General features: G+C 38.1%; 1 protein-coding gene across 1 annotated transcript in view; it reads right to left on the reverse strand.

The window, feature by feature from the left end:
• The window catches only part of POLR3B (RNA polymerase III subunit B), a 75,542-nt gene that overhangs the window by 34,007 nt on the left and 16,124 nt on the right, over positions 1–25,411 (reverse strand). Inside the window, exons 10-19 of the mRNA XM_069002948.1 lie at positions 23,318–23,440; positions 21,716–21,832; positions 21,088–21,222; positions 15,919–16,080; positions 12,553–12,753; positions 11,742–11,904; positions 9,635–9,788; positions 8,273–8,347; positions 7,411–7,509; positions 3,745–3,872 (exon numbers count right to left, since the gene is read on the reverse strand). Coding sequence (XP_068859049.1) covers positions 3,745–3,872; positions 7,411–7,509; positions 8,273–8,347; positions 9,635–9,788; positions 11,742–11,904; positions 12,553–12,753; positions 15,919–16,080; positions 21,088–21,222; positions 21,716–21,832; positions 23,318–23,440 — 1,357 coding nt within the window. The remainder of the gene's footprint in view (positions 1–3,744; positions 3,873–7,410; positions 7,510–8,272; positions 8,348–9,634; positions 9,789–11,741; positions 11,905–12,552; positions 12,754–15,918; positions 16,081–21,087; positions 21,223–21,715; positions 21,833–23,317; positions 23,441–25,411) is intronic.

The raw sequence follows: 25,411 nt of genomic DNA on the forward strand, positions 1-25,411 counted from the left end.
GCCAAGAAAAGAATTGCTCTAATTCTGTATTTCCTCTGTTTTCACCATGGATTTTCTACGATTCTGTCCTTTTATATGAGCACAAAGCAAGAAAGGAAGAAGTACAGTTTCTAAATGCTGCGATAAACCTTGTGGAGGGGACTCCAACTCAGGTCAGACAGATTGTTACAGTACATGCATTAAGTGATCCGGACAATTAAGTATTAGAAATACTCCTTTCAAAGTAGAAAGATTAAGGGGTGGTTAAAAAGATTATGGGTAAATTAGAGGGGTTGGGGGGGAGTAGTTTGGCTCATTTCTGCCTCAGTACCTCTGTGCCTACTACCGAGGAGAGGAGAGGTGTCAAAACGAGATCGTGTCGCAGAGCACAAACACTCCTCAAAGAGCAGTGGCAGAACAGAGCTGTGGCCACAGCACACCCAGATCCAGCTGTGATGACCAGCAACAGCTGGTTTTGCTTTAAGGTTTGTTTAGATTCTCTGCCTCTAGGCTAGCGGTACAAAATTTGGGAGGACTCTGACTCTCAGTCCACCAAAGAGCTTTCACAACTGTCAAAAACCCCCAGGACTCAGTTCCTTGAAGTATATTTATCTTCTCAACTCAATTTTAATGCATTCAGCTGGCTACAGTGTGAGGCAGAGCATCATATAAAGGACTTTCCTACTTCACAGAAGCAAAGCAGAATGTACATGATACAGTAAGAGGCTTTTTCATTGTAATATCAAAGTTTTTGCTTCACAATAAGCTTCTACAACAAAGCTCTCACCCACTTACGTTGGTCCCCTCAAATACTTCCTTTTCTTTCAGAGGCTAAAGTAACAATCAACACCCAAACCTTCCTTTCCTTAGTCAAGACTTGTGTTATGCCACTTGGGTTGAAGCTGCAGTGCACAGTAGGGCTCTGAGTGTACAGCTTGCTTTGTGTACCCACACCAGCACTTTCACAGCAGCACATGTGCATGTGCAATATGGGGGATTACTGGCAGGAAAACTGTATGTTTTCATTCCTCATATTAGGCTTTTACACAGTCACAGATGTACAATGTGTAAAACTGACTGGTTTTTTATGTCTTAATGGAATTAAAAAGCTCAATTTAGAACTATTTCTCTAACTGTAGAAGCCTTTGATCCTCTTAAGCGTTATTTCACCAACACATTAAATGCAAACAGTACAAACTCTTGTCTTTTCATCTTAAATATTGCTGAGATTTTAAGCTACAACTGTTAACCTTGCACTGAAATGTGAACGTTCAACTGAGGTCCTTGCAGCTGCTGTTGTATTTACTAGCCAACTTCCTCTCAGTCTTACAATTCAACCTGCAACATATGGTAAATTATCTATGCCAAAAGTGAGAGATTTAATTTCAATTTAATTTTACTGAAATCCAGTCTGGTCACTCAGCACAGCCCTAGTCCTCTAACAAGATGACTCATGTACCCATGAAAGGGAGGTATTTTTCAGGCTATGTAATGCTATCCTGAGGAAACATTGATATTTTAGGACCTAACACTTGTCAGGGACATTTGATTACAGGCCTCACTGGAACCTCTGCTGTCCACTCTCCATTTACTTGTGCTTTCACACCTTTTCCTAGCTTGATGTTGCTTAAAAAGAGAGACTTAAAAGACTGTCCAAAGCAGCTGGCAGAGCCCTGTGATGCAGCCAGAGGGGATGGGTCAGTGTTGACAAGCACAAGGCTCTCCTTTCCCAGCCTGAACCCCAAGACTCCCTGCACTGCTCCAGGTTTTGACACTCAAGGGAGTGACACAGAGGACTTGGACATGAGACTTTCCACATGGCAGTGTTGGATGAGGAGCTGCTCTGCAATTTCAGTATAAGGAAAGAAAGCACAAAAAGTGGATGGTTACTTAAAGGTTGGAGTTTGAAGCATTACATCACATCTCTTCACCAAAATAAACAGAAAAAAGTATGTGCAATGTTTCAGGAATACCGTCTAGGTCTCATCTGATCGGTAAGTGTACAAAAAAATCTTCTCTGCCCCTACATATTGCCACTCATTGTGACTTTTTTTTAAAGCAGTTATTAAAAAAAGCTTCAGGTGTTTGCAGACACTTCAGACAGAGCAAAATACAGCTCAAGTCATGTGCCAACTTTTAAAATTTACTTTTATCTAGCTGCTTATTCTTTGAGTCAGGTGTTTTGTCATAACAAACTGAAACAAAGGCTTTTTTTATTGCTCAAGATATTCAATGGCTTTTGTGTTCCTAGCGTCAGCAGGAACGTCAGAGGATTGTATCCAAGGAGCTAAATGTGCAAGACCTAGGGTCAAAGCAGCTGAATACACCAACCTCAGAAAACACAGACAATGAATTGCAAATGACACTCAAAACAAAACGGGAAAAAAACCTTCACACAGAAAACTACAAAAGAACTCCACAGATACTGAATTGGCTTTCTGTACACACTGATCCTGCTTAACTGTGTGTGGTAACTAACCAAACCTTCTGAGACTAATAGTCATAAAATAGAGACTCAGGGGTGGGGGAAAGATAATGGGATGGGGGAGAACTGTAAGGAAAAAGATTGCATTGCTCTTCTTTCCACCCACCCTTTAAAAAAAAAATTAAATAGAGGACATGTCTTGCTACTTTCTGCCATTTTCATGCGCTCAACATGACAGTTCAGCATAAGGCAGTTACTTTGCTATTAATTCTGATGGAGAAGTCTCACAAAAGGTGCAGTGTTTCAGCTTTGAGCACACAGCACAAAATAAATGCTTTAGTAAACCTAACTGAAGTGGCAGTTTCTTCATGACACAGAGTTGTGCTACTGTAGCTCCCAACTTGCAAGGAAGCCATCAATTCAAGGCATGAAACTGGCATGTAGAGCACCAGTCTGAATGCAGCTGTCTGAATTGATGTACGACTGCTCAGGCTCTCCTTGGGACTCACTCTGCCTTGATCACAGGCCATAGGCTTGGACACTTTAATGCTGGTTTAGCTGAGTATTAAAGAAAGGATTAGAACTTATCTGCTGTCAATTACCCCCAACAGCAAATTTACAAAACAGTTGGGTTTTAATGACCACATATGACATTGTCAAATGAAATAATAAGTGATCAGAAAATTAGTTTTGTTTCAGTCACTTTGCTGAGCCATTACTCAGCCTCTTCATGCAAAACAGCAAAAGCCCAAAATCTAAACTATGGCTGCAGAAAGTGTTCAAATAACTAACCACTCTCTTTCACACTTGATTCTTCTTGTTCTCTGATATCAATGCTAACTACTGATACATTTATTTTTAGGACACTTACTCAACCAGTCAAGGAAATGGTCTTCAATCTGTGCTCTGTCTCTCTTTGTGAGAACACTTTTTAACTCTTTTTTGTCTGGAAACACACAGCACATTGCAGCATAAAGAGAAAAAAATCCCCACTCTGCCAATCCTGCAGATATGCTGAAAACTTGAAAGTCAGGATGATTTCCAACAAAACCCAACAGAAAAAGCAAAAGTGTCCCAGTTTATTAAAATTTTCTTTTAAGTGTTAAGATCTGCAGATACGGTCTTTATGAAGTAAACCTCACAGGTACTTTTTCACATTAAGTTTTTCAATTTTCAGAGGTAAATTCTTTTTGTCTCAAAGCTAGGGAAGTGGTCTTTCACTTTTCCTAGCAAAGTTTTTTCTGTGAACCAGGAAAGAAAGATTTTCTGTTTGTCACTTTTGCTACATAGCTTCAAAAACTACATAACATTTCAAAGAGGAATAAAAAATGAAGTCTTACCCATGGCTTGTTTCCCCATGGCACACTGGTAAGTGTTTCTTGGGGACTGGTTGTGGTGAGGATACGGAATCAGCCCAGCACAGACGCCCAGAAGCGTGAAAGGCTCAATCTCCAAATGGGTTGTATCTCTTAAAAGAAAGAGTACCAATTATGGCAGGCTTATGAACAAACAAATTCTGTAGAATTTATTTAAGTCAGCAATATCTCATAACACTCCAAATTCAATTCTGTTCAGGAGAATGTAAGTCAGTAGGACCTCAAAACATGGATTCACTACAGGATTTTTATTTTTATTACAAAAACCCAACAACTTTCTTTTGGCTTTAAGTGTTTCCACATGAAAAGAAATGAAGGAAAAATAAATCAGGATTTAAGAAATTCCACAATGGAGAAAAGCCTCCAGATAACGACAACCTGAGGGAGCTCAGTAAGATAATAAAACATCAGTTTATACAGTAAGACCCAAAATGCCTTAAGGAATGTCTTCTCATGTAATGAGAGCCCTCTGCATCAAATTACTAATCTCAGAGATCCAGAAATCCACTGGGGAGATGGAAGAAGGAAGAGCACAACAGATTCAGGTATTAAAAAAGCTGTTTTAGTTTTCCAGGGTCAGCTATATCAGTTAAAGAGAAAACATCTGTCTCCAAACCAGATCCAGTGCCATGGGTACATGACATAATACAACACTACTTGAAAAGCTCTGCAAATATTTTGAAAGTGATTATGTTATTAAAAGACAGTATTGATGAGAAGTAAAAAGACAGGGAAAACAAGTAAGACAGAGAGACAATTTGTTCTACCTGGCATGAGCTTCAGAAGAGAAAGTCCTGCTCAATGAAGACAAACCATAGCATGCACTGGGATGCAAGTGGAGAGATTAATAACTAAGGATGAAGTGTACAATAATGCTTGGTTGGAGCAGATATGAATTTAAATCAAGATAAGTAATTAGGAAGCGGGGAATTATGAAATACAGATGATTATAACTAAACCTATTCAAAGCCTGTCTTTTATGTCCTGGATTTATTACAGAGAGCTTGGGTTATTGCATACATTGCTTCTCCCAGACATCTAAACCCAATACATTCTGGAAATCCCATCTTTAATGTTTGACTTCTCTAAGTCATTTGGAAGACTTTCTTTTAATTATTTAAATAAATTAATTTGATTACTAAACTTTAGGACCTTGCCAAAGAAGTGACACAGAAGTCTTTATTATGGCAACAGTCAAAAGACAGCCAAGCACGGTAAGCTCACAAAGGCTAAGGAATTACCCACAAGCACATACAGACTGAAGACAAGTGCCAGCAGGAACTTGGATAAACAACATATGTACTACTGGAAGAATAATGAAATCTGAAAGCTGAAAAAAAATAGATCTGGAAATCCTAAGGAGTATGCCAACAAAGCTATCTATCAGTCCTAAAAATCTTTATAAATCACAAATATACCTGAGCAACCTAAAAATCACCTGCTGGCCAGAGGACAGCCACTATTTTTCTCCACTTGACAAAAAGCTGCGATGTTAACTAAAGCCTGTCTTAAGAAAATACTTATGGAAGAACCCAAATTGCAGTCAAGTAACTGCAGAATGGTCTCAAGAACAAGTAGCAAACTTGAAGCAGAGACTGCTCCCCCATTTTGCAGAACTTCACAGAACTGCTGACACTTTTCAGACAGCAAAACCAGAGGCTCGAGACTTACTGAAGTTTGCAAATTTCTTCAGTGGGTAGGAGTGCATGGAACTAGATATACATTTGCATATAGGGTACTCAACACGAGTCTCCTTCCAGTGAGGTCAATCCTATTTCAACCGAAGATGATTCAACCGACACAGATTCTACTACCTCATGAAGTATTCCACAGTGCTAGTGGGAGACCTTCAACTTTACAGGGCAGTTCAATTTCTGCAGGTCAAAAATGCCACTGCTGGAACAAGGGCCAAGAAAGAAAGGCAACCTCCTAAGTTTGAAAAGCAGAGTTACAAATGTGTAAAGAAGAAACTGAACGCATCAGGAGTCAAATACTTCCAAGAAAACCCCTCTAATTGGATTGGAAAAATAAAGAGAGGATACTGTAGCTAAAAGAAGCTTATACTACAAAAGCAGGAATGTTAGTGGGATATTTACAATAGTGGGTTGTATCAGTTGCATTACCAGAACAAGTTGTACCAACATGGTCACACCATTTAAAACACAAGATGATCATCCAGGGAAAGGGGGTACACAACTCAACTGTTAAGGATGTAGGGAATATCATTACCAAACATAAGGAGCAATGTGCTCATACGATGCAACCTCAGATACTTAGGGCACTGTTAGCACTGAAGCCAAACTCAAAACAATTGATGGACAATACAAGAATCTTCTGAGCTTCCTGGCAGTTGTTGTGGAGTCGTTTCCTCACACTGGTCTACTGGAAGTTCACTTTCTCCTCCTCTTTTGGACTAAACAGTGATTTCATATGATGCACTCCCATTAACCTTCCCAGCTGAGTCAGTGGTCCTGTAACTTAAACTTTCAGCTCTGGTGCTTTGTGGAAGTTATTTATTTTGGCACAAATGACAGCAATTGTGTGCGCTCTCCTTTGCTCATGTATACAGAACTCAGTCAAGAGCATGCAAGAGTAATTTCTTAAAGTGATGAAGTCTTCAAAAGCCTGGGTAGGAGCAATGCAATTTAATTAGCAGAGTTAATGCATTACATTTACCAAAGGTTAAGGATAATTGAAGGTCTCATCTAGCTCCACTGAAATCAATGATGTATTTCTATTAGCTTCCAGGTGTACTTGACCAGGACAGTTTATTTAGAAAAAGAATTTTCTGCATAAATCTACTGATCAAACATTTCATGGAGATAATTTCTAGCATTTCATGTGCAGCCTGCAGTTTACAGGATATTATCAGAGAAACATTAAAAACCATTAAAAAGATAGGAGGAATTAAAATTTTAAATGAATCCTTCCTTTAATGTGGGCTCTTTATCCACAGTCAGAAAACAGGAGTGAAAAAAAAAAAGAAGCAGGTCCTTCAGATATGTGGAAAACATAACATATCTGGAAACCTTTCTGAACTAAAATCACATACCAAAAATGATCTTAAGACATGTGGTAAAGAATACACAGAATGATGCAGATATTTTTATCAGGGCCTATTTTACATCCAAAAGTCGAAGGCAAGGTCTCATTCCAGCACTTCACTTATTGTAAAGTGGGTGTCTAGGGTTCCTCTACAGCCAGAAGAGAAATTTCCAAACAACAACCTTGATATGCTAACATAATCAAATAACATGTGGAACCATTTGCCTTCCGGATACCTATTGGATAAAATTACTTATGATAAGCAGTCCAATGAACAGAACAAAAAAAAAAAGTGCCACATTCAGAGAAAGAAATAATATACCTTTAAGTATTTAATATTTTTGAGAGTAAGTAGCAGGGATAGATCTCCCAAAACCTAAACTATTTTTTGTAACTTGCCATGGATAATTTAGGATGTGTGCAGACAGATTTCTTTCTTTCTTTAGCTTTCATCTGGAGTAGTTTCAACCACTAGCAAGGGAGCAGTGTGTACATGTGGAAACAGTAACATTATTTATATGTTTGCATTTCTGAGAGTTACCCTATGAAAGTTTTTCCAGTACCAGTTACTGAATGTGTACTTACTTATTGATTGTATTTTCATATAGTGCAATGTTACAGTCATTTTCTTCATTCACATCCAAATATTCGACAAGGCCTTCATGCAAGAAGTCTTCAAAATTCCTACAGATAAATTAAAAATTACACTAGAAGTACTGTCTCATATTTCTGCAAGCATAAAATACTTAGTACATATATTAAAAGAACGTAATATGTAAAGTTAAACCAAATAAATACTTCTACATGTATAGTTCTGTGCACATTGCATATTGAAGAAAAATGTATTTTTTTAATTAATCCTGTTGCCCATTCACTGCTTCACAGTCTGACAGGTGAATGTTACTTACTTGAACAACTCAAGAAAATCTTCCCATATGTACTCATCATCACTGTAAATGTAGGCAAATATAGGGATAATCATGATGAGAGATTTTTTTATGATGGTTTTTTGAAATTTAGTTAGGCTAAATTTAAATGCCTTTCTCTAAGTGTGGTTTTCTTAAAATACACAAACTAAGAATTTGCAAGGACCTTCAAAAACTCTGAATGTGCCTAATTTAGGGCAATCAAGTTGATACTCCTGTGAGGTGTTTGATTTTTCAATCAGGAGAAGGATGATACTACCTCAAACCTTCCACTTGCAGAAAAATGAGGTTGTAAGATGCATTTATTCTGTGTACCTACCAAATCTCACAGCAGTAACAAAGTAAGACCACTGGCCTTAATTTGACTTTAAACAGAAAATCTCCAGGACAGAGATGATGAATTTATATAGGAGAGCAGACTTCCCTAATTAGCTAACCCCAAGACTGTGAAATACTGACTGACATATTTCCACACAGTGTTTACTTGGTGAAGATGAATGTGGCCTGCTGGAATTGTGTACCTGTATCCCTGAGCCAGTTCTTCCATATGCTTATTCGTAACTGCAGGTTTTTGCTTCTTGACAATTATATAAGGCCTGAAATAAAAAAAAAAAAAAGGATTGTCATAGCAAACACTTAGGCAGGTAACTTAATTTATACTTACAGTAAGAACCCTGACTATGCACAACCTATTCTATAAACTATTTAAAAAATTTACCAACCTTTAACTGATAAATCCACATAAATACAATCAGTGACTATTCAGACCTTAGTTTGATATAACTTTAAAAGTGTATCAGAAAATCAAGCCTTAAATTTTGACGTGAAAGCCATTTTTTTCCCTTTAAATCTTTAAACTAAAATTTTCTAAGTTTCACCTATAGATTTTGATGATGGCTTTAAAAGATTTGAGATTTCCCAACCTACGAAGCTACGAATAGCATTTAGTACCATGGTTATTGCAGGGATTTTACAGAACAGCAAGTGAACAGTTTGTGCTCAAGTGTCCATATGCAAGGTTGCATTCTGCCATTGCCTACATGATGTAGAGTACAGGCATTTACTATGGGTGATCTCTGATGAATCCATAAATTTCAACAGCACATGGATCTCTGAAGGCTTCCCTACCACACAAAAACACTGACACAAAGGATGGCACGCAAGAAGGCAACGTCAAAGGCTGTTGCTGTTTGGACAAGTTGCATTTATAAAGAGCAGTAAATAGCCACAAGACACTTGTGGAGTCCCCTCTGAAGTCTAAATAACTGTTAGAAGACTAATAAGCACTTTTAAATGGTTGATAGGGATATCTGAACAATTGCAGGGTGAGGGGTGCCACAAAGCAAACTTGGTAAAGCCTTGCAAATCCACATGATTTCCCTTGCTTTTATTTTAAAAATTGGAAGCTTTACTGCCATCTCCCAAATGACATATATTAGCCCTGACTGGAAAAGTAATTTCTCTGCCACTGAATATGCCCCTACTCTGGATGTCTTGACCAGGTGTGACTAATTGATAGTTTGTACATTTACTATTTTGGAGCCTCTGACATGCCTCAAACTGCTTTCAACATGCTCTGAGATTCATTTAATTAATAAAGTGGAATGCCACGAGTAGTGGTGACAGCTGCTTTGCTGAAGTACACACAGAATACGCACACAGCCAGTCAATGCTAAAATATGCATATATTCATTAACCTGTTCTGCTTCTTCCAACCTCTGTCTGTTTTGAATCAGGGCAATTTAAGGAGCAAAGAGATGCTCAAGTCTTACTGAATTTGCTTCAATCTGTTCTTGTGAAAGTCTTAGCCCAGTGTATTTACAGCGCATAGAACAGTGTTTATAACCAGCTCAGTAGTGAGGTAATTCTGATGAGAAGTTTACCTGCACAATCTCCCTCCATCAGAGGAGATGTAGACACATCTGTCAGACAGATTTGTAGAGATGGAAACAAATTCATTGATGTAACCCGCTCGACGCATTATCCGAAAGGTGTTGACTAATTTCTGGTGATCACGTATGACACCAAGGATGTTACCTGTTCAGAGAGAGAAGAAACACCTGGTGCATCCTTTGCACATCCAAAACTCTGTTTACAAATTCTGGTCATGTGTAACATGCACAGAAGTACTTCCTGCTTCTTGCAAATAATGAGTTGCTGTAAAATTTCCCTTTTATAACATGAGTAAGAATTGGCTCTTTTTTCCTCTCAATTCAGAATTGTCAGAATTTCACAAGTCATCAACCTGCATGCTTCCGAACAGCTTGAGAAACCAAATGATGTGCATCTTCAGCTTTCTTCAAGTATGTTTCTGCTCCAGTGCCCATTCATCAGTTGGTGCAAAGTTAACAACTCTGAAGTCTGCAATTTCACCTATACTGAAATGGATTCAAGGTTTCCAAGAACAGACCAAGGAACTGTTCTGCTGCCTTGTCAGAAATTTTAGAAAGTCCTGATATTTTGATATATGCAATCACTCACAACAGCACCGGAATTTCTCTTTCAGGTACTTAGCTCAACTCAGCTGTCTTAGCAGGGCACTTCAGCTCAGACATAAGTATTCTGATGCACAATGAACAAACAAGAGAGTAAAAGTAATTTGAAGAGTCATCTGACTAAAGTAATCTTAATATATAAAATAAATAACTGTGGTCACATTTTAAAAACTTTAAAGAAGACAAAGGGTGATAGTTCAGGGAGCTTGTAAGACAACAGAAACAATTTGTACTTAACCGATCATCTGCCTTCTTAGGTCGAAAGTTTAAATCAGGATCAAGTCAGCTATCCACAAGTTAGAATTTTTTATGGATTAAACCCACAAACAAGTGGATTGAACAGTAACTTGGCTTGCCTCACTTAGTACTAATTCATCTACATTTGGGAACATACTATCTTGTCCTGTACTGCACTGAGCTTGTGAAGGAAGAGTCCAATATTTTGGCTCTGCACTTCCCTCTGGACCATAAAAAAAGACAGAAGAGAGTGCATGTGGTTTCACTGAACCTTATCTTTAACATACTGCTACAGAAAAGCAGAGCAAAGGAATGCAGTTTGGTCAAGTGTTGCTTTTATGTTACTGGGAAAAGGCAGGGTTGAAGAACAACTGAGGTTTAATTCAAGGGTAAACGGAGAACTTCTCCGTGGTGACAGACGTTACACACTAGTCCCTGGAAGTGGATGCTGCTGACAAAAGGCTATTTTGAAATCACAATTGTAGTTTTAAAAATGTCAGTATTTTGAAATCTGATACCATAGTACCTGTTGTGTTAGTAACACTCAAAGATCAGTTGTAAAAGGAACATGAATGTGCAGATGCAAAGCACGTGTGCCAAATCATCCCTTTATAACAAAGAAGAAAGGCTTGTTTTCCCAGGTCTAATTTTTCTAATCATGCACAAAGCAAGATGCCCCTTCAAAGGTAATTTTAAAGAAACTAGCACTGCTAAACTTTGTAACCAATTGATGTTTTGATGTTTTCTTTCTGTTTTTAAAGGCACTTTAAAGTGCATGAATACATATAAAAACATATAAAGATTACAGGAAACGAAATACTTCCTGTAAATGAAGATCTGAATTTGTAAATTTATTACAAATTTAACAGTTATTTTCTTTTAAAAGTACTTTATTAATGGCACCTCCTTTGGCCAATATCTGAAAAACCAAAAAAACCCCTGTAGTTCACTGTACATATTTTTGTGCCTATTTATGCAAGTGAGCTTAAAAACAGGGCTGAAATTTGAGAAAGCTTCAATTTCCCAGCTACACACATCTGCACTCAGAGTTCTGAAGACACAACTTCATGCAACTAAGTGTCATCATCTGGCCTGTCTTTTACTTTGCCCAACCCTATCAAAATATTTACAGAGGAAATGATTTGCACGTGGAAAGCAGCATCTGCAGTTGACTGTGCTTCAAGAACTGATGGAGGGTTTCTGAAGCCTAACTCTCCACCAGCAACAAATCAGTCAGGACTGCTGAAAAGTAACATACCATTAAGGAAAACCAGGAACACATTTGGGTATGAAAGTTCTTCACCACAGAGCAAGTTGACATCTTCAACTCCAAGATTACTGGCTAATTTAATAATTGGGCCATCTTCCATATCCGTAGTAATATGAGTCATGAGGGCCAGGTTTTTAACCAAACCACAGGCCTAGGAAAAAAAAACAAATACAAAACCCCACATATTTTATCCTTTCTCTTCCTATGTACTAATACCATACTTACATTTTCCTCCCCAAACTGTACTTCTGACTGACAAAAACAAAAAGATGATGAAATTTAAAGTGAAAGAAATTAAACAAATTAATTACCCTAAAAATCTGGAGGGGACAAAAGCAGAATTTTCTACATCACACTAAAATGCAATGCTTTAGCACTTACAAACTAATAAAAAATACAGGCACTAAAGTAGATTTTAAGTTAACCAACCACGTATAACCCTATATTTCTCTCTTCAACTACTCAGCAACGTACTCTCTTGCTGCTCTCATCAAAAGAGAGCAAGTAGTTCCACTGCAAAAATGGGGGCCCTCATGTCATTCTCATATAGCCAAATGACTTCAGAACTGTTTCCAGACAGTTCATGCAGGAGAAAAAAGGCAATATAGTAAAGAGGACCAGGATGTAAACAGGTAGGATGTCAGAAGACACACAAGTTGTGTTATCAGGCTGAAGATAGCCTCTCCAGAAACCTCCTCATCAGAATTATTCCTCTGATGGAGGACCACCTGCTTCAAATTAAACAGCGTCTCCATTCCTCAGGACAAGAAACACAGAAACCAAACCAGAAATTCCTCACCTCTCCCTCAGGAGTGTCAGAAGGGCAGAGCATCCCCCACTGAGATGGCTGCAGCGATCGAGGACCACTCACTTTCCTGGTCTTTTCGAACTGAGAAGAGATCCTGGTCATCATTCCCAGAGCAGATATGTAAGACAAGCGGGACAAGACTTGTGTCACGCCTTGGCGGTCCATCTTGAACCTCTTTAGAGACCAATTTCCCTGTAGAATAAAATTAATGTTTCAAAAGAATTTATGCAGTTTGTCCTTGTCTTGACTTTGTCCAGTATCTAGACAGAATGATATCTGAGGAGCTTTGCAAGACAAATGTTGTCCGTTTATATAAACCATGTTTCTACTACCTATCTGCATATAAACTCCTAATAATCTCTTTCAGATGAGAGGATACTTTTGCTATTACATATCCAATCACACAAATATCCTTTTTCATCTGTCCCTCACAGGGAAATCAATACTCAAATTTAGCTACATTAAATGGTTTTCTGGTTTTGTAATATAGATTTTGAGTATTTAAAAAAGAAAAAAAAGGTCTTTTGAGTGATGTAACACTTTTACAATAGATCCACGATCTTTGTCTTTTCCATGATTTGTTGCTTTTGTAGGAAACACAGACATTTATGCTGCAGAAGTCTGACATCAAAGCCCTCTGTACTTTCTTGAAGCCTTTTGTTTTTAGAATCCAGAGGAAAAAGACTCACTGAAGTGTCTTCTCACAGAAGATTGTGTGTGTGGGAGGAGTAGGTCTACCCAACTTCTCTTTGGATAACATGAAGTATGAAATGCAAGATCCATGCACATCTCAGAGGTATTGTGTTCCAGGACTGTCACAGGCACTGTCACTTGGGCTTTTAATTAGGAGACCAGAGGAGATCAGACCATGTTCTAGGACACAAATATGTTTCCGTGACAAGCAGATTTAATAATCTCTACTGAAATCTTGAAATATGGTGCTGCAGTTTTTGTCTTCATGACATTTACTCCATATCCAGTTCTCAGCACCTGAGTCAGTGGATACAGTAAATTTCTGTCTGAAATACTATTTACCCCAGGCACCATGTTACTGGTCAGTCCAAAGGTAACATTTTCCCAAGGATTGCCTTCTGCTAATTCTTGTAGCCTTTTTGAGAAACTCAGCTCACCAATACTAACAAATAATTTGAAGCTCACTTGCTGTACTACTCCAAAATCCTTTTAAAGGGTGATTTCCTTGGCTTTTTTATTTACACTTTTAACAGCACAATCCCACTTAGTGATCAACAGGAAGAAAACACCACCCATACAAATGATTTTGTTATTTCCTTCCACTGGAGAGACTATCAAATAGTCTCAAATTTGTAATAGCAAGTGGGAAGACATAATGACCAATGGCAAGTCAGTCAAAAGAAAAAGTATCCTGTTCATTTGCTTAACATCCTTGGGAAGGGTTCACTCACAGACCATTTCATTCTTTAAAGAGTAGAAGTTACAAGAATGTAAGTGGAAGAATGCAATAAATCAGTAGTTTTTCTTCAAGCTAGCAAGTATTGCATCTGTAGGCTAAATTAGTATGTGGTTTCCTCTTTGCTGCCCAGAAGAGTCTAAAATCAAAAAGATTGGGGAAAAAAGGGAGGTAAAAATGCTGCCTGAAGAAGTCATACAAAATATTCTTTGTGCTTTGGAAGGGACAGACTGGATCCTTCAAAAGTTGTCCACAGAAAAGAAAACCAAAATGGGGCCAGGGCAGTTGTGAGCCCACCCCCAAACGAGACCATCCTATTAAGAACTCTTAAGAATGGGAAGTTGCCCCCTCAGTGGCATCAGGTGATTCTTCAGATGCTGAAATGTCCATCAGGCCTCTGGCACTGCTGCCTGCCCTACCCTCTCTTCTGGTGTTTTCCAGGGTAAGAAGAGGACCTGTACCAAATATCACTGAGCACCATTGTACAGCTGATGCAGTAGGGCTATGAATTCTTTTGCATGCTACTGGTGTAATTATGAATCTGCTCAGTTATTTCATGCTCTCTGAGACTATCATTCTGGTGAGATTGGAGATTGTCATTTCCAAGAATGATTTTTATGGTATTTGCTTAATCTCTTGAATAGTATGCACTGGGCATTGTTCCTGAGAAATTATTTTTCAATGCTCAAGAGCAGATGGTGTTTAACTGCTTATGTGGCAGTAAAAAAAAGTCCAAAGACAGAGGAAGAACGAAGACTTTACTGAATATGGACTGAATATTTGCAGATTTATCTCTGTCAGTCCAAATGGAAAAACTGGCACAAGCTAGAAGAAAGCACTAGCATTTAGAGAAACAAATCTGTCAATTGTTTTGGTTACATGCACTATAGAGATTTAACTACATTTGGGGCACTCATAAAATTAAACAGTGATAAGGCTTTAGCACTGGGATTTGTAAGTTACAGACTGTTGGTGGTTTTGGATACAATATGTGGAATTAATTTGTTTACAAGAGCCAAAGAAAAACCTCAGTTTCATGCTAGGCAGAAAAGCCCTCTTAAGAGCACCAAAGATTAAAAATTAAGTTCCACAATTTTTACCAGCTGCTAAAATACTTAGGTCTAATCTAATTTCTTTTAAAAATCATGCATTTCAAAGTCTTTTACAAGCTACTAGCTGGATTTCAGGAGCAATCTCACAAATTGCTCTTGCAGATGCCTGAGGTGAAAGACAAACTTAGAAGCTATTATTGTTCTTGTCCACCGGCATGAATGAAAGTATCTGTTCCAGCAGAAGGCAGAAACAGGCTAAAATCCAACCAAGACAAATATTTAAAGGGTAATTATCAGGGGTTTTTTAATATTACAGCATGCAGCAGATTTCCCTGTTAAATAGATCAGTATCATTAACAGAAGTACTAACTTCTAACTAACTATGCTGAAAATTTGTTCATTCCACCAACTTCAGAATAAAAAGGCACTGCCCTCAAAGAGCTTAGAATTGAGGTTGAGGGGTTTTTTTTTTTCCCTCCTGTTCATGATGTTTTCCTGCTGTTTTTTCAAAAATCTTTTGTACAAATGATGTAACCTGACCCCAGCTAAATCCAGATAATAAAAAACCACATAGTCAAGCAGAACCTAGAAGACAGACAGAACCACTATTCTAAATTTGCCTGTTTTTACCATTCCTTCTCAAAAACTAAAACATCAGTTTGAAATAAAAGATGCTTGATGATTATTGATTCTTCAGTGAATTCCACACGCCCTGCCCACGACACGAGATTTGACGTTTTAATCCATAAAAAACCACAAAACAGATTTGCTTTTCAAACCAAACCCGGAAGATTCATCAAAAATAAATGTTCCCATTTCCATCATTCACTATGGTGGAAAAGCTTTGCATACTAGAATGAGAACACAAATACTTACTGTGGAGATGGCATTGACCATGCCGTTGGTGATCTGGTCCTGTCGCATGTGCTTCACAACATCAAACTGAGCCGCACGCTGCTTGGGGATGACCTGGTCAGCAATCTTTTTCAGCTCAGAGTTAAATTTTTTGAACAAATCTTCAAACAGAAGAGAAAGAAGCTGGAAATACAAAACAGTTAAGGGAAGAATTATACTTCTTCAAGTCTAGGAGATGGGGAAAGAGAGGGGAGATGTGTTTAATATTCCTACCTTTATATGCTTTGTCAGTTAAAATGTAACTTTTCTGTTTCACAAATGATAATTTTTTATCACAAGTTTTTTGCCTTGTTAAAGTTCAATATTAGAGAACTTAAAACAGAAATTAAGAATATTGGTCTAAGTTTATGCACTTATCCCTTTTTGGTTTGCTTTAGTCCTTCCTTCACAATATTTTAGCACAGCCATATGTCTCTACGCTATCCAACTATTTTCTCTAATCTGCTACATTACAACCCACCTGATTTACTTCTTCCTAAAAGAGTTACAAACTCTTTTAAAGATTTAATATCCTAAATGTACAACCCTGCATTACACACAAGATTTGGAGGCAAGAATGGTTTTTACTCTAATACATATCTCAGGTTTCATAGGCAGCTTCCTTACTCATACAGACTTTTATCCTGCTACTTTCTGCCAATCACAATCTGTGGAAAACCAATTACACCCACAGAAAAGTTCAGCTGGTTCAACATCTGTCACTGTTTTCTAGAACTGCTACTGTCTAGAAAGTGCAATACTCTTCACATCTCTCCCTTATAAAAACCAAACCAACAACCCAAAGTCTACAATTCAAGCAACAAAGCTGCATAACTCAGCTGAATAGGGAAAAAACCAACCAAACAACCCAAAATGAACCCAGCAACAGAACCATTCAAAAGTGCTGCCTTTTAACAATATTATTTCCTGTATATGTATATTAATTACTTCTAGTTCTTGAAACAGCCATAAAAAGAAAAGGCTACCAAAGTCTGTGGTCTGACTTTTTTCACTCTCCAATCTGCTTTGCTTCTGCAGTTTGCTCAGCCTCTCCTTGCAACACTAATAGCTTTCCAAAACATTTAAATCTGTACCACATGATACATTTTAAGTGTTCACAATGATTAGCTTTGCAAGCAAGCACTGTAAACAGTAAAGCCTGGCAGTCCTGTCCTGGGACTTGAGTCTAAAACAGCTCCAAGTGTCAGAAGAACCAAAAATGCAGCTGCTAGCAGTGCCAGAAATGGTAGTTCCCAGTGCACAAAGCATTGTAGGGCTGAACAAGCCCTACATCCATCACAAGCTAAGACATTCTGGAGTCATTTGTACCATATAATTTTTGTATATGCAGAATTAAACTGAATTTTAACTGTCTGCATGAGACACAGTCCCCACCTTTCCTTACCTTCTGGAAACTAGGAAGTAAACCACACTCATTCCTCTGTCCCTGGGATGGGCCACTAACTTTTAATTGCTTTATTCTACCTATGTGCTCCAGCTGGGCTGACCAAAGCATTTGGCAAATGATACTGTAAAGCTGGTGACAACACACACTGCATGCTAACCCTTGGCAAAAGTCGAATCCTATTTCCACTCTGGACAGAGAGGTTTTTACACCCAACCTTGGCATGAGAGGAAGACGCTGTAGACCATCTTTCCCTTCCTGATGTTTGTAATACCATTAACAGTTACAAAATGATACTCTCTCACCATTGTCAAAAGAAATCCAGTCACCTGTGATGTCACAGTTAATTTAAATTAGATTTCCACCAGAAATAAAAGCAACTTTTATGAAGCATTGTATCAAGAAGGAGAACCCACTGGGGAAGCCAAAAATAAGATTCTGAGGGAAGAATTTCAAAAGTAGGGAAAAAGTAAGAGGAAGAAATGTGTAGTTTTAAGATGGTTGATAGTCACATTAAATAAGGACTAAACTATTTTGAAATTAACTACAGTAAACATTTGACCTCAGCAGGTTTGAGCAGGATTGAAACATTTAACTAAACACTTTAAAAAATCACCCAGAACACATTTTCATATTTGATTTCTTCATCAAAAACTGCAAGAATCTCGTAATTCCATATACCGTGGGGATTATAAAGGCACACCACCCTTCCTCTTCTCTAACTAATAAAGTCAGTTACACCCCAAGTACACCAACTTGTTACTGTTTGCCAGCCTGGAAAGCCTCATACTTTGCTAATTTCACTCAGACTCTCTAAGAGCTCTGACTATCTGGCAAAGAAGAATCTCACAATAACCACATTATTTAGGTCAAGAGCAAGAGATTAAAGAGAAAGGATGGAATGCCACTGATAATATTCAATGGATTTCATAGTTAGTCCAGGGCCTTTCAGCCTGCTTCAGAGAGGAGCACTAAAGAGCAAATTATATTTAAGGAAAAAAAATACTGACAGCTCATCAATTGATTTTCATTGAAAATCCTAAGAAAAATTAATAAAGAAGTTAAGCTGCTGAAATACAGTTTCAGCAATTAGCTTAATGTCAGAGAATTCTAATTAGGCGCCTTGAGATTGCTATTTAGTGTCTAAGCCTTTAGAGTGCCAAATTCTCCCTTTCACACAAACTGGTTGCAAAATTAAAGACATTAGGCAGCCTTAATTATATTATCAGAACAGCTGGGATTAGGCAATCTCTGAAGTCAAGGCGGTATTCTTTTGTCACAGGGTAGAAATCCCTTGCTTTCCAGGGTGCCGGATTTTGGTGGTGTTCCATATCTCACCCATACAAAGCAAGCTGCATTAGAAACAAAAAAAAATGAGGACAAAGAACAGAGCAATGCTTAGCAAATAATGAACACATTAAGGGAAGAGAAAAGGTAGGTGAAAAGATTAAGCCTGAAATCGGTAGGTTTTGCTAACACCTCAGCTGGCACCTGGCCTACTGAGCCTCTAGTGGCAGACAGACTAAGAGAAAGCTCTGTAAACCAGCTTGGCTAGTGGATACAACTCTGTTATCTAAAGCTAAAGCACATTTCGTACTCTCTTGTCCCATGGGGTGTGAAATTAGCAGCTATTGTTTTCACACATTTTTATAAAGACAATGTCATTTATGTCTTTACACTGTTTAGACCGCTATGTTTTTCTCCTCACATGGGAATATTTTCTTTTTTTTTTTAATTTATTCCAATTTTAAATCAACAGCGTTTTTATTCCAGGAACATGCTGGCATTAAAAAAAACCAAACCAAAACCAAACCACCACCAACCATTTTATCCACACAAACTTTAGCTAAACACAAACATCTAGAAACCGGCAAAAAAATCTCTACACTATTTAGTCTGCAATCCAACCAAATTACTATTTCACCAGTAAGCTGGCAGAGGGGAATTCAATCATTCATCTTGAAATGAACATTTAAAATACCACAAGAGAGAAAGAACTACTCTTAATCAATTGTTACAACCCCTGTGCATAGTTCTCCTTGATGTAGAAAAAATATGCATTGGCTTTGTTATGATGATCCTCTACATTTAAAACCTTTTCCCACATAATTTAAACCAACTTTGGTTGTTAACATCTGTGTGAGCAGAGGCCTTTTTCTTACAGCTTGTAGAAAACTCTTTACCTGTTCTACTTTCTGCCTCTGAAAGTATTAGGAAAAAACAAACTACTCCTTCAATCCAGTTAAATAAGAACAATCTGATGACAAAGCAACAACTAATTTTGCTGATTACAAACATACAAAACTACAGCAACATTACCGCAGAAACCAAATAAACCCATTACAGTGTAAAATATTTATCCCATTAGAATGTTGCACGAATGCCCACTTACTACTCCTTACACTTTAAGAGATATATTCCGCCTCAGCAACAGAGTAAAAATTTGATGAACACTGAACATATTAATTTGAAGAAAGAATTTTCTTATCCTAAAAAATTAGGAGGTTTTATTCCCTTGTATTTGTGCTCTGAATGTGTTCAAGTGTCACCCTTATTTCTTCAGAAAACTAGGAAGCAAAGCATGTGATTTTTACTGTAAAATGATTGTTGTCTCTGTGTCTGTGTATGCGTTCACATGTGCATGGAGGGCAGGGCTGGGTGGAAAGAAGGAGTATGAGACAATATGCAAGCACACATCTTAAAAAGTACAATAAAATCAGAATTTCCACTGGACAGGAAAAAAAAGGAGCAGATATTGTTATACATGCTGCAACAGAAATCCCAATACAAATGCTGTGGGCAGCAGAGATGCAGTTTCTGCAATCCAGTGCATTTTGTGTACTTGTCTGAATTTCTGATGCATGATCAATAACCAGAGGTGATACCAACTACTGAAACTCCAATTTAGGTTAGTACTGAGCACAGCAAAGTCCAAGCCTAATATAAACTGTTTAAGCAAGTAAGCACATGTGGCTTACTTGGAAAATCCATGCCATATTAGCTAAGCAGTTCCTTCACCTGACAGGCAAATTCCCATTGCATTAGGAGAATGCAGTTTGGCCAACAGCTCTGAACTGCCACCCTGTCTGCAAAAGAACTGTGCCAGCCAGACACCTCAAACCATTCCCTCCTTTACAGCTTTTTGTTACTGCTGCTGCCTCCAGTGCCAAAATTCTGCAAGCAGAGAAGTCCACAAAATCCACTTTCGTTAGTTGCTCAAATTAACTTTGAGCCCCTCATTTTGTTAATTCATGCTACGCCAGAGAGGCAGCTGACAACAAACGAACGGTCTTATGGGCACCAAATTACAGGAGGCTTGAGTGGCTGCTCTGTGAGCTGCTACACAAGCTGGGTTCTCCACAATGGGACAGCCTGGACCTGACATGCAGGCACCTCCTTTGTCCCAGTTTATTCCCTTACCCAGTTGCTTAGAGGGGAACACTGGAGGATGGCTCTTACTGCTGCCTTCCTGGCAATAGCAGTGTTATATCACAGCTAGAACTGATGCTATATTTGCACTGCTCTGTCCTTTTATCTGGTGTAAAGAGGCAATACAGAAGTGAGGATATAATGTATTAGTCTCAATCATGGAAGCAGATCTATGAGTCAACACAGAAAAGCCAACAAAAATAAAATGAGAGGGAAAACACTTCAACTGAAAAGACAGGGATACTCCTTATTCTGCATCTTTTAAAAGGAGACCGTAACAAAACCCCAAAACACTTCGTTCTGAAGTAAAAACTCACCTGCCCTGCCAGTTCCAAACGCTTATTTCCGTAGTAGTCTCTGTCATCTACCTTATTTTCTCCTTGAGCCAAAATTACTCTGCGTACCATCACTGCTGTGTATATGCACTTGGCACGAAAATTGAATTCTTTCACCTGTAAACAAAAAATCCAGAAAAACCAAACAAAACAAAAACAAATGTTTCAGGATCATCTCCTTAGTTCTTATTCAGATGAACACATCCATTTAAATTACTGTTAATCTGGGCTGATGGAGGAGTTACAAAAGGGATTTGAGCGCTTTACTTTCTTTAAAAATGCAAAAAATACACATTAGTGACTTTGAAACAGATAGCAAATGGAAGTAAATCAGCATAAAGGTATAGGTCATGAGATGAAAGTCCTGAATTAACACCTGATACTGCCTGGCTATGCAGAAAAACAATGCATAGTTTAATTAGTTCAATGATACAGCATCTCAAAAAGATTTCTTTTGACTCAATCCAAGTCTTCCCCTTTATTTTGAGGATGATTTACTTTATCTCAGCTACAAAGCCATCAAAGACATTTTTCCCTGCCAACAAAGCTTGCACCATAAATAACCATACAAGCTTACTCCAGTTTATAAAACCCCCAGAACGTTACATACAAGAACATGGGTCAGAATGGTTGATGCCAGCAGCTCTCGGGCTTCTTCCATCTTTGTTTTCTTTGGGCCTCCCCACATCCTTTGCCTTCGTACTTTGTTTCCAATGTACTTTAATGCCTGCGAAGGGGGGAATTAACCTGAGTTAATATCAGAACTGTAACCCAGACAAATATACACACACATGGAGTTATGTGTGTACTCCTCATCCAGTGCCATCTCACCAGCTATGGATGATACAAACTCCAAACAAACTGCAAAATAACAAAGGTGTAAGTGATACTAAGAAAAAAATTCTTGAAAATTGACACAATTGACTAAATATACATGTTTATCACAGGTTGATAGAATTTGGAATGGAAAGGGGTGAAAATCCACTATTACTATAATATTAAAAGAAGGGATATGGCAGAGATATAGGAAAAAAGGACTCTATAAATTCCAAAGATACCTAGTTTATTTAATTAGACTTTTCACCTTCAGTTCTTTTGTGCACTTGCTAAATTTCATTCAGATATTAAACCATGAGGTGGCACTCACAGTTTAATATCCCCAAAAGCTACTGTGTGGCATCCACGTCTGTCTCCAGGAGTGCCTTGCAATGGATTCCTCCTCTCCTACCAGTTGTCAATCAATCTGCAGAATTCCTAGTCAGATAAGTCAAGAAACTATCCAAGTCCACACAGGATAAGCCATGAAGCTACGTGAAAGAATCACTCTCTCCAGTAAATGACAGATTATCCTTTCCATCTGTTACCTTCTTCCACAAAGAACTATCTCTCCATTCATTTGACATTTCTTGCACAATAACTTCTGTATTTCTGTTTTTCTACCTTCCTGAATGCTTCGCATTCCTCTGTGCTGCTCCAGCTCACCATTTTACTCACCTGATTCTAAATTAGGAGCTCTTCAAGCTAAATGGAACCCTCAAAAGCCCCCCAAAGATGAAAACCAGGACTTTTCACTTTAAAGTTTTCACTTTAAAACACTAAACATCACACATGGAATGATTTGACAAAGTTTACAATGAAATAGCAGAAATAAGATTAACCTCCAAAAGCTGCTTCTAGCAGATTAACATATTGCCATTTGCTTCTAGCAAAATGGCCTATGTTCTGGCTAACTAAAAAAAGTACATGAGCTAAGAGAATTCTGCTGAGTCTTTAGCAGGACAGAGGGTGGCTACTGTTGTAGGCTTTATACAAGTGACTAGAATAGAACATCTACTCATGATGAAATGGTCATAGCCACATCAATGGGCTTCTGCCAAATGGGGCATGCAATTCCTTTTTTAAAAATGTCTTCAACAAACCCCCCTAATTTCATGGATAGTGCTACTTGTTATATACAGGGTTATGCCATTAAAACACAACCCTGGGCTTCTGAAAACAAAGCATTTCTTGACTGATTTTTTCTTCTCCAGTTTGGTAATGAGAGCGAAGTCTCACGTTTGACAAGTCCTGACCCTTTAAAAAGCCTCAGCTTAAAATAACCCCCCCAAAACAAATCTTAAAACACAAAGTGTATGTCCACTGCTGACACAGCAAAGTGGTCAATACCCCCTCTCTAGATTGTTATGGCCTCTGGCCATGTGAAAAGACACACCTGCATCTGTGTAAAAATCTGAGCTTTTTGGCATTCTTCCAGGCTAGGAGCAAATGCAGCCATCACATGTTCCTCTGTGCCAATCATCTGTACAATCTCCTGGTCACTCTCAACACCCATGGCCTAGGAAAAGAAGAAAAGAAAGAAATAACACAGGCTTTATGTTAACTCACTGACATTTGCTTATGCTAATTTGGTATTGTTTGTCTGCATTACTACTAAGCAAGAGCTAGTTCTTCTCTAAGAAACTGTGCCATCTGGCACTGGCAGCACATATTCCAGCTATGGAAGAACGTTAAATGGAAATCTTGATAAGCAGCAGGAACACACACACACTTTTTGGAGAGCCCTTTTTTTGTTGGTGGTGGTTTTTTGGTTGTTTTTTTTTTTTATTCACTGACAGGAGTTAAATTCTGTGGTTTTTGTCTTAAGACAAAAATAAATACTAGGTATAAACAAGCCAAAGTGTGTAACAATGAGAATCAAATCAGAATCTACAATAAAGAAATGAAGGTGAAATTTCTTAAAAGAGTACTCAGTCTCTTACCACAAGCAATTTTGCAAACTCAGTTGACTGTGATGTAGCTCATGATATTTGAGAAATGTTTACAATTTACCCCCTTTGCAGCTCTCTGCATTTAGAAGATGACTTCACTACACAATTCCACTTGAAAGACATTCTACTATTTCACTGATCCTTGGACACCTTGTTAGACTTTATACCGCGGAAAAAGCTTAATAAACTAAGAAAGCGCTTAACAGGTTTAGTAAAATCTCTCTATCAGTAAGTGTTTCAAGGTGGCAGCCAGCAATGAAGGCTTTTGTGGATTCCAGATGGTGCTAAAGCTTCCCCCCCCTTCACACATTTGCCTGGAGCTCTGCCATATCAAGAAATGGAATAATCTCACTAAACCTCTTCTGGCTGAGTTATAATATGTTTCTCAGAACTTTGTGAGGAAGTTACGTTTGCATTCACATTATTCTCCAAAGTGCCTGCCACAAAGACCATTGTAAATAATGGCCTATGCAGAGTCTACTATTCTGGTTCTCATTAAAAACTGGCAGTACCCCAAAAAGTCACATTTTCCTCAAAAATGCAGAAATACCTTCCCTTCTTACTGCCTTAGTGGAGTGTCACTTTGCTTAACACCTAGCTAACGCCATTCACTTGCAAAACTGTTGCTCTAATTGTGAAGTATTCAGCTTCTTTTTTTCTTTATTTCTTTTTGAACAAAGAAGTAGTTGAAGCCCCTTTAAATTCAAACTCTGTCTTTTCACCTTGTGGTTTATTAGAAATTAACAGCACTGCAAAAGTATAATACATCCAGAACAGTGTGAGGACTCTCCTCTTTTAATACAAAGCCCAGATGACAATTCTACCATCTCAGACAGACTTGAGTGCCAAATCAAGATACAGGTACTTCACCAGGTAAAGAGTGTTTCATCATAGTTTGTTCCCATTAAGTAGTCACCCCTCTGATCTCAAGGCTCTTTTCAGAACCAGAAGTTGGCCATGTGATGTTATTGTGGTTGAGATCTCTGTTTTTCAAATATCATTACACTTCCTCACCCTTTTAAATAAGGTCACACAATAGTTAAAAAACCTCAGCAGAGAAGCTAACAAAATCCCTCATGACCTGAGAGACAGACTCACAAGATAAGTCTACAAAGCATGAAAGCTTCACAACAGTAAGTTTCCATGTGTGTAGCTGACCAGTAAACTAGTTTAGGAATGACAACTAGATTAATACAGTTATTGCACTTAATCCAGAAATTTTTAGAACAGAATTTTTGTGCCATTCTAGGCACATATACCACAAATACATTTATCTCACCCGCAAGCTGGTATCACCCTATTTCTGTCCGTCAGGTTAATTCTACAATGGCAACCAAACCTTAGGGGTCATATGAAAAGTGGGGGAGAAAAAAAAAAACAATCCACATTTTTACTATGTTTTTTCATCCATTAAAAACTGGAAAGCCACCATGAATTAAAGAGGGTTGAGGATTTCTTCTAACTTAATGAATTCTCTGATCAAAAGTCTTACAGCAGAAGGATGAGTACAAGATAGATCTTTAAGCCCATGTAGATTT

This window comes from Aphelocoma coerulescens, chromosome 1A (assembly GCF_041296385.1).
Source record: "Aphelocoma coerulescens isolate FSJ_1873_10779 chromosome 1A, UR_Acoe_1.0, whole genome shotgun sequence".
NCBI classification, from domain to species: domain Eukaryota; kingdom Metazoa; phylum Chordata; class Aves; order Passeriformes; family Corvidae; genus Aphelocoma; species Aphelocoma coerulescens.